Genomic DNA, 9990 nt, shown 5'->3' with positions numbered 1-9990 from the left:
AGCCGAGCCCGGGCCCCGCAGCCGCCTCCGCCGCCGCCCCCTCCTCGCCTCCGCTCGGATTTTGGCGCTTTGGCTTCGGGCTATAAGAGCCCGCCTGTTATTGGCTTTATATAGTCCAATTAGGCAGCAAATGAGGACAAGCCTATTAGCACAAAAGGATATTGGCTCCCGCTAAAGAGGCACTCGGAGCGCTCCGGCGAGCGCAGGAGGCGAGCGAGGGACGCAGAGCCGGCGGCGCCCCCCGGCCCGAGCGCACTGACAGCCGAGGCGCCGGGAGCCCGAGCCTGCCTCCACCCCCTGCAGCTCGGGGACCCGCTTCCCGCCGCCGGGCCTGCGGGAGGGGGAAGGGGCGGGCCCGGCCCGCCCGGGTCACCTCGGGGTTATCCGCGCTCGCAGCTGCGGATCCCCCTCCCCCAGGGGCTTGTGACAGGGTCCCACCGCCCCCGCGCAGCTGAAGAGCCACGCGGCCCCGACCCGGGAGGCAGGACACGACCTCCCGCCCGCGGCGAAGTCCGGACTTTCCTACCCTTTGGGGCCCGACGGCCTCAGCATACTCTCCAAAGCCTGCTAAGGGCGCGGCCACGAAGAGGGGGATTTGGGTTCCCGTCTAATCGTTAGGGAAGGAATCGGGGTGTAAGTCCTCGGACGGCGTCAGCGGGCTCAAGAACCTGCGTGGCCTTGGCCTTTGGCCCTAGGAAACCGAAGAGTGAGCCTATCCTCTGGAGCAGGAGTGGGTGTGAGTCGCTGTGCACCCGCGGGTGCGCGCAAAACGGGCTGGCACAGCGTGCGTCACTCGCTGGGGCTCCTGGGGCAGCAGCCTCGGGCACCGACGGCCATGCTCCGAAGGGCGCTTTCCTTCTCCGGCCCGCGGCCCGGAAGACAGCACTTCCTCCCGGGAAGTCTCTCCCGCCGGCGTTTAAGAGCGGCGATGCGAACCGAAGGCACCGCGGCGGGCCGTGTCCAGCCCTGGCCGTGGCCGCGGCAGCGCAGCGTGTCCCCAGGGCCGCCAAGCCCCTGGAGACCCTGCCGGGCCTCTGAGGGACAGCTGGGCGGAAGGTCACTCTACTGCGTCGGCTTTAAAAAGCAACTCCCCAGGTTGCACAAGAAACCCGTAAGGCAGGCATTTAAGACTCTAGATTTAAGCATCAAATAAAGTAGAATTGCTGGCGCGGTCCCTTCCCGAGAGACAGCTCTCCGGTCAGAAAAAGGCGGCAAAGTGGGCATCCCTCCCCTCCATCCATTGTAAGCTTCCATACACCCAAGGCCTTTTCATGGCCCCTTCCCTCCCCCATTGCCTTATTTTTCGTTAGATCCATCCCCCGCCTAAGTCAAGGCCGTCCTGCATTGGCAGATGCAACCCCTCTGGTCACCCGTTGAGAACTGGGTTTGTAGTATTATTTTCTGATCCGGGGCTTCGGACCCTCCCCCACTCGATGGGCACATTTTAATGCTTCTTTCAGCAAACGTTCATGTGCTGCGGTGAACCCAGTTTTTGCTTTGGGAACCTGGAAGCATTGTAAATGGTACTTCCATAAACAATCATTATTCTCATCATTATTACTCCCTTGAGTTTGTACAGAGCGTTAATGGAATGCAAAACGCCATGCCTTCCAAAATCTGAGTTTGAAATCAGTCCCCCCCCCCGCCCCCCGCTCTGAGACTCAAGCGGGGTGGGTCTCACACTTGGGTTTTGCAGATGGAATGGGGCTCCCGGAGAGGAGGCTGGGTCAAGGTCACCCAGTCGGTGCTGGACGCCCAGAAGACCTTTTCTCGCCGGCTGCAGAAAAAGCTGTTCGCGCGCCACGACTGGGCGGGGGCTGGGACAGAGGGGCCCCTGGGTGTCTTCGCGAGTGTTGTGGGAGCTCCCTCATCAGACGCGAACGCGTGCAAAGTTGGCTAAAGTTCTGACGCGTGGAAGCCGAGACGAGAGGAAAAGCTGCTCATCACCCCGGGGGACCGAAGAAGCGGCCTGCAGACGTCGCTGAAAAGTTCTGGCTGGGGAGTGGGCTCCCGGCTGATCGCGGCTTGCAGAGTAGACCCGGATGCGAAGGGGTCCAGGCTGGCAGAGGAAGAGTCTGGACAGCCGGCCCGCACCCACTGGCGCCGCTTCCGGAGCCTCACTCCCTCTTGCCACCAAGCACACCAAGTTCTCCCGGTGTCTCCCTCCCAGGGGGCGCGCAGGTGCGCTGCTGTGTGTGTGTGTGTGTGTGTGTGTGTGTGTGTGTGTTCACCAGAAAGAGACATTTCTTGGGCATCAGCACCTTCGGCCCATACTCTGAATTTCAGGGATGCTGGGCTTGAATAACCGGTTGCAGAGAGTAAATCTTTCTTTCCCTTCTGCTTCCAGAAAACTCTTGGATGTGGGGCCGCTGGCGCGGACGCAGCCCTTCTTCTCTCGCTCTCCGGCGAGGGGTGTGGCCTCCGCTTGTTCGCGCCGGGACTCCATTCAATGGCAGGCGAAGAGCGCCCTCTATGGGACATCCTCTGAGCCAAGCCTGCAGGCTGGGCGGGAGAAACCTCAGCCTCTGCGAAAAGCAAAAGCGGTTGTTGTTGTTGTGTTTTTTTTAAAAAATATTTTTATTTATTTCTAGGAGAGAGAGAGAGACAGCGTGAGCAGGGGAGGGTCAGAGAGAGAGGGAGACACAGATTCTGAAATAGGCTCCAGGCTCTGAGCTGGCAGTCAGCACAGAGCCCGACGCGGGGCTCGAACCCTCGAACCGCGAGATCATGACCTGAGCGAAAGTCGGACGCTCAACCGACTAAGCCACCCAGGCGCCCCGGAAAAGCGTTTTAAAAGCCATTGCTGTCTAACCCTTCGGGGCCAGGGCTGGAGAACACCCCCCCTCCCCCCCATTCCTGAAGAAGCAGTGTAATCGCCTGCAGATCTCTCCTGATCTTTACCTGGCCAGCTTAAGCAGAGGTCTCACCTTCCACCCACCCTCCTCCCCTCCTTTCCTGCCCCTGTTTTAGGGCCCATTTTCTGTTCCTACTAGTAACTGATCGCTGAGGTGTCCATCCTGACTGCAGGCATGATGTGACCTCCTGGGAGCCGGTAAGCGCTTGTGTTAGGACCTGAATGCCTGAGTGAATGAATGAATTCACAGTTCCGATTTCAGAGGATTTGTCCAGTTGATTATAGTTCTTCCAGTAGTATGATCATATCCAATAACATTTTTCAAAAAGTTTCATGAGAACCTCGGGCCCTTTGATGACACGTTTTACAGCCCCTAAAGGAGCCCCAGCAATGGGACTACCAGAGGCGACTTTCACAGACTGAGCAAAGGTGGATGGGCTGTTTAGAACAGGGCTCTGCAGCCTCGTGGGACAGGGGCAGAGGGGGCCTGGAGAATGCTAGTGATTAGCACCTCACTTTTACAAAAAAGAATGAGGCCTGGCAAAGGAGTGTTTAGGATGGTGTTCTCACCTGCCTCCCCCCTCCTCCAACCATACAAAACACAGCTATACATATGCACACTTAGCAGTCAGTAAGCAGGGGTGCCTGGGTGGCTCAGTTCGTTAAGGGTCCAACTCTTAGTTTGAACCGTGATCTCATGGTTCGTGAGCATTGGGCTCGGGGTCTGCACTGACAGCACAGAGGCTCTTTGGGGTCTTCTCTCTCCCTCTCTCTCTGCCCCTCCCTTGCTCGTGCTTTCCCTCAAAATAAATAAGTAAATAANAACACCCTCAAGGTCCATCCGTATTGCTACACGTGGCCAGATTTCATTCTTTCTCATTGCCATGTAGTATTCCGTAAATAAACTTTAAAGAAAAAAAACAAAGAAGTCAGTAGGTAGTGAGCTCCCAAGGAGAGCATTTCCTTAATCCTCAAAACTTCACCTGTTTTCCTCCAAGGGTCCTCCTTGGAACAGTTTCCTGAGACGGCCCACCTGCTTAGCCATGGAGTGGGGAGGGACTGCTCAGAACTTCAGCCAAGGCTGCACAGCTCCCAGGCATGGACTCACCCCACGGTGCGGGCACGGGTCCCGCTGACCACACTAGCACTTCACTCTTCTGACCGGCAGATTCTTGATTTGTAGGCAGAATGGATAATAGCCTAGAGTTATGGTTCTGGGTGAACTGTGCCCCAGCCGGCATGTGCTTTGGCCCTCCTTACTGGAAAGTTCCCTTATCTGTTCCAACCCTGCCAGAAATGCTGTCCAAGACCCCTCCCTTGGCTCCTGATTGGGACTCTGAGATGCATGCTGAGTCAAGTAGAATTTCCTCACAGTGGCCGAAGGTCTAGCGCTTTCCTGAGAGTTAGGGTGATAAGTACACGGAGGTGATGTCTGCTAACAGTCCTTGGGTCCCCACTAGGTGCTTGCCAGGCACTGTAGCTTGGTGACAAAGGTGCAGTTATTATTCCTGTTTGACAGATGAGGAAACTGAGGCACAGAGGGTGCGACAAAGAGAAGGTGGTCTCAGAGCGTTGTTATAAGGACCACACAGGTGTACAAGAAGTGCTATGTAAGCAGTGGTTCTTATTGTACTTATTCTCTTTTTTAAAAAATTTTAACATTTATTTATTATTTAGAGACAGAGAGATAGAGTGCGAGCAGGACAGGGACAGAGAGAGAGGGAGACACAGAATCCGAAGCAGGCTCCAGGCTCTGAGCTGTCAGCACAGAGCCCGATGCGGGGCTCGAACCCACGAAGCGTGAGATCATAACCCAAGCAGAAGTCGGATGCTTAACCGACTGAGTCACCCAGGTGCCCCTTTATTATTCTTATTCTTTATTCAGTTTTTAGGACAAGCCCAGAATGGGCCAGAAATCCGTTCTTACAGGGTTTCTCCAAGAAAGTTAACAGTCTTCCAAAGGAAAGATGCCACAGGGATTGTTGCTTTGCCCCAAGAAGGTCTTACTCTACTCTCAGGGAGCAGCCAGCTCTCCCATCCCTGGCCCCTGTTTTCTTCCTGGTTCCCTTGTCTCCTTAAAAAACCCTTTCTCCTCAAACAAGAATCTCTCACATGTTCTCATTAGGGAAAAACAAATGCTTTTTTAAAAAAAATTATTTGTATGGAAAGGGAGAGAGAATCCCAAGCAGGCTCCACACTGTCAGCACAGAGCCTGATGCAGGGCTCGAATTCATGAACCCTGAGATTACCACCTGAGTCAAAATCTGGAGTCTGACATTTAACCAACTGAGCCATCCAGGTGTCCCGATGTATTCTGATCTTTGATGAGACTCTGAACTTCTCTGTGTCCCATGCTCTCCATCTGAAATACAATGGGATGCACCCAAAGGACTCTATTAGTCAAGTAAGGCAACCATCATGTCTTGAAAGAAGTTACTCATTGGGGCGGTGGGGGAGCACCTGGGTGGCTCAGTCGGTTAAGTGTCTGACTTTAGCTCAGGTCATGATCTCGTGGTTTGTGAGTTCAAGCCCCATATCAGATTCTGTGTCTCCTTCTCTCTCTGCCCCTTTCCTGCTTGCACTCTCTCTCTCAAAAATAAACAAACATTTTTTTCTTTAAAAATATTTTTAAATGTTTATTTTTGAGAGACAGGGAGAGACAGAGTGTGAGTTGGGGAGGGGCAGATAAACACAGAATCTGAAGCAGGATCCAGGCTCCGAGCTGTCAGCACAGAGCCCGATGAGGGGCTCGAACTCACAAACTGTGAGATCATGACCTGCGCCGAAGTCAGTCGCCCAGCCGACTGAGCCACCCAGGCGCCCCAACATTTTTAAAAATTAAAAATAAAAAGAGATACTCATTGCAGAAAAGGCTTCACAAGCTACTAGACTCCACCCCTGGGTCTTCGGCACTCCCGGGTCCCGCCCTTCGAGAACTGTTGTGCTCTCCGTACCCCTGCTCAGGGAGAGGCCGCTATCCCTGAAGGACATTAAGCCCTACTGTGGACCCAGACACTCTGGTCTGGTTTCTCATATCCTGCTGAGACAGGCTGGGATTTCCAAAGTAAGGCTTGCTAGATATCAAGAATATCACCGTAATGTATCCAATAAATGTTGACCATCTCATATGTGCCAGACTCTGGTCTGGGCACTTGAGATGCCTCAGTGAACGACACAAAGTTCCCTGCCCTTGGGAAGCTTACATTCCAGCAGAGGGAGCGAGTAAATGATAAAGTACGTGAGGGGGTGATAAATATTACGGGCAAAACTTAAAGGGGAACAGGGCACTGAGTTTGAGTTTGGATTGTAGCATCCAATCAGGATGAGGCTGCATGAGAAGAAGGTGAGGTTTAAGCAAAAGCTCTGAGGAGGTGTGCTAGGCTGAGTGTTCTGGGCAGAAGGAAGTGCTTTAGGGCTCAAGGCAGAGGGTGTCCGGTGTGTTCAAGGAGCTGCCAGGAGGGAATGTTGCAGAAGAGGTGGGAGAGGCCGGGGTGGAGCCCATGGGACTCTGGAGGCCTTGGTAGGAATTTTGTCTTTATTCTGAGCAAAATGGAGGACCTCCACAGAACCGTAAGTTAAGAAAAAAAAAAAAGATCAGCTTTTTTGAGGACGGTGCACTGCCCAAAAGAAATGCACACATTCTGAGAGTATGGTTAGATGGGCTTTGACAAACTAATTCAGTCTGGTCAGTGGAGGCTTCCTGGAGGAGGTGTCTTGATGAGTCTTGATGAGGATGTGATTGGGTAGAGCAGACAGAAGGGCAAGGAGGCAGAGGAAACAGCCAGGATGTGGCCACGGAGGTTGGAGAAGGGCTTCGCATGGCGGGGAGGGCGCACAGAAGGCTTGAGGGGCAAGCTGGGACCTGGTCGGACAAGCTGTTTCCCTTGCGTGGTCCTTGACTTCCTGCATCAAAATCAACAAGATTCCACCAAACCCACCGAATCACATGGTGAGGGAGGAGGGAGGTGAGTCACGGGCTCCGGAATCGGCCGTTTCTGTCAGCTGGGATCAGCAGACTTCTAGCGGTGTATTCGTCAGCTAGTTTGCTGGAACAAAGTGCAACAGAGTTAGGAGCTTAAAATAACAGCAATCTAGTCTTTCATAGTTCCGGAGGCTATCATCTGAAGTCAGGGAGTGGGCAGGACCTTGCTGTGAGGTTCTAGAGAAGAATGTGTTCCAGGAAAGGACGCCTCTCTCCTGGCGTCCGGTGGCATCTGGCAGTCCCAGAGTACTTGGCCTGTAGCTTTCTCACTCCCCTTTCTGCCTGTCCCTACATGACGATTCTTCCCTCTACGCGTGTCCCTGGGTCTTTCCAGGGCATTCTTATTAGGACCCCAGTCGTGGGATTGAGGCCCCACCCTAACCCAACATAATAATCTAGTTTAACTTGACTTCTATCTAACATCTGCAAAGACCTTATTTCCAAATAAGGTCACGTTCACAAGTACGTGGAGTCAGGACTCCAACATATCTTTTTAGGGACGCAGCTCAACTCACAGCCCCCAGTGATCCTCTGCCCCCTGAGCGTGGGCAGGGCCTAGTAACTTGATTCTAACCGATAGAATAGAGCAACAGTGACGGCTAGGTTACAGAAGACAAGGACATCTGTCTTATTCATGAATTAACTCTACCACCTCCTCTGCTTGCCTGCTTTCGGGAACCGAGGGCAGCCTCTTGAAGCTGGAGGCCACGGGGGGCGATGGAATGATTTTTCAAACGGACGCAAGAGGATGTACCCAGATTTCTGTTCCGGAAAGGTCGCTGGAATAAGTTGAAGGATTTGTCAGAGGAGGGAGGGACAGAGCTGGGAAGGCCAAGGTCAAAGTGCCAAGGTCAAGAGCCCTCTTCCTGGTTGGCAGAAGGCTGACTTCTTGCTGTGTCCTCACATGGCAGAGAGAGGTCTCACGTCCGTTATGAGGGCTCCATTTTAATCACCTCCCAAAGGCCTCATCTCTAAATACAATCACACTGAGGGTTAGGGCTTCAACATATGAATTTGGGGTGGGGGAGGGGGGCACCGTTCAGCCCACAGTAATCAGGAGGTAAGGACCCGGGTAGGGTCAAAGTTGAGGTACCACAGAGATCCTGGTGCACCCAGAGCTCTCCAGAGCACCCCGGCCAGGCCTCATGTGTGCTGCATTTTAAAAAGCCCTTCTGGGGGCACCTGGGTGGCTCAGTCAGTTGAGCATCTGACTCCTGATTTCACCTCAGGTCATGGTCCCAAGGTCATGGGCCTGCAAACCCTGTATCAGGCTGTGCTCTGAGCATGGAGCATGCTTAAAATTCTCTCTCTCTCTCTCTCTCTCATCTCTTCCTCTTTCCCTCTCCCCCACTTTTTCTCTCTCTCTCAAAAAAGTGGAAAAAAATAGCAGCAAAGCACTTTCTCACCCAACCTTCCACATCTTCCTCATGACTCTGTGGCCAGAGGTATTTGTTACTCCCTCCCAGGACACAAAACAAAAATATGAAGTCTTGGACAAGTTGACAACTTGCCTTCCTCTTCCTCATGCAATTTGCTGATCCTTTACCCTCCCTGACCATTCATTAGACGTCAGCACCAGGCCCTCAGCTGCTGAGATTGAACGAAAGGTCTTCACCCAGGGCTCAGAGTTTCCCCCTGATGTCACAAAAGAAACTTCTGTCTTTTTAAAAAATTTTTTTAAATATTTTATTTATTTCTGAGAGAGAGAGAGAGAGAGAGAGAGGCAGCGTGAGCAGGGGAGAGTCAGAGAGAGAGGGAGACACAGAATCTGAAGCAGGCTCCAGGCTCTGAGCTAGCTGTCAGCACAGAGCCCGACGTGGGGCTCGAACCCACAAACCACGAGATCATGACCTGAGCCGAAGTTGGACGCTTCACCGACTGAGCCACCCAGGCGCCCCAAAACTTCTGTCTTCTTGTCGCAGTTCTAACGGGCCTGACAGGAATTGGGAATTCATTTGGGAAGTGGAGTGCTTTAGAATCTAGAGCGAGGCAGGCCTTACTTTTGATACCAACCTGGCTACTTCTGAGCTGTATGGATTTGGGCAAACCGTGTCCTGCCCCCACACTTTGGGCTCCTCATCTGGGTGACGGCACCGCAGTGCCTGCTTCTTGGGCGGCTGTGAGGCTGCCATGAGGTCGTGAGTGAGGAGTATCCGCATGGCATCTGGCTATCCCTGCTCAGCACACGAAAGCTGACAAATGTGGGGAGTGTGGGCGGAGGGCAGGAGGGAAGTGACAGGGTGTGTGAATCCATGCAGTCTTCTAGAACCAAAATACCATCAGCTGGGGCGGGGCTTAAACATTTATCTCTCATGGTCCTGGAGCCTGGAAGTTTGAGATCACCGCGTCAGCATGGCCGGGTCCTAGTGAGACCCTCTTCCTGGCTTACAGACAGCTGTCTCTTTGTCATATCTCCCCGTGGCAGAAAGAGAAATCTTCTCTCTCATTTTGTGCCTCTTTTAAGGGCACTGGTTCTGGTCCCTGATGACCTTGTCACCTCCCCGAGACCCTGCCTCCAGAGACCATCACCTTGGGGGTCAGGGCTTTGACAGATGGATTTGGGCGGGGGCGGGGGGGGACACAAATCGGAAGTGCATTACAGGGGGAAGCTGCAGAGCCTGGACCTAGTCGGTCCTGGTTGTCACTGACCACCTGGGGGGTGTGGCCGCGTCATCTCTCAGATGTGCAAGTGTTCCTGTTTCTTCATCCTCACAGTGGAGGGCTGCACTACACAGGTCCGGCTCAAAAGTGCCATGATTTTGCCGGGTACTTTCCTCACTTCCCCGAGAAACTCCTGCAGATTAGACACAATTGAAAAATAAGACCATTCCCACACTCGCTGTTCGCGACTGACCTTTGACGAAGCTGATTCTCTCCGAAATGCCAGCCAGGAGGAAGTCATCCCTGGACGTGAGTTGCCTCAATTTTCTCCATAAATCGGAGGTCCCAAAGCAACTCTATCCCTGGAGCTACTCCCCTCTGAATGGTGTCGCATTTTCTAAAACTCCAAGAGGGTCGTAATGATTGAGAAGATAAACTGTTTCCCCTGAAGTATGCAAGAAACTGTGATGTGTGTGATTTGCACGCTGACGCTCCCTGGGGTGTATGTTGTTTCTCTGTCACATGGGGTGTCTAGGATGCTGAAAAACTTGAA

At 53.3% G+C, this 9990-nt stretch overlaps 1 protein-coding gene across 1 annotated transcript in view; it reads right to left on the bottom strand.

Annotated features, from left to right (window-relative positions):
- LOC144230620 (homeobox protein HMX3-like) overlaps nt 1-552 on the bottom strand; it is a 2008-nt gene extending 1456 nt beyond the window's left edge. The window contains exons 1-2 of the mRNA XM_077762911.1: nt 527-552; nt 184-331 (exon numbers count right to left, since the gene is read on the bottom strand). Coding sequence (XP_077619037.1) covers nt 184-331; nt 527-552 — 174 coding nt within the window. The remainder of the gene's footprint in view (nt 1-183; nt 332-526) is intronic.
- Between the last annotated feature and the right edge of the window lie 9438 nt (nt 553-9990).

The sequence above is a fragment of the Crocuta crocuta genome, unplaced genomic scaffold (assembly GCF_008692635.1).
Source record: "Crocuta crocuta isolate KB4526 unplaced genomic scaffold, BGI_CrCroc_1.0 scaffold466, whole genome shotgun sequence".
Taxonomy (NCBI): domain Eukaryota; kingdom Metazoa; phylum Chordata; class Mammalia; order Carnivora; family Hyaenidae; genus Crocuta; species Crocuta crocuta.
This window is presented reverse-complemented; position numbering and strand designations above follow the sequence as displayed.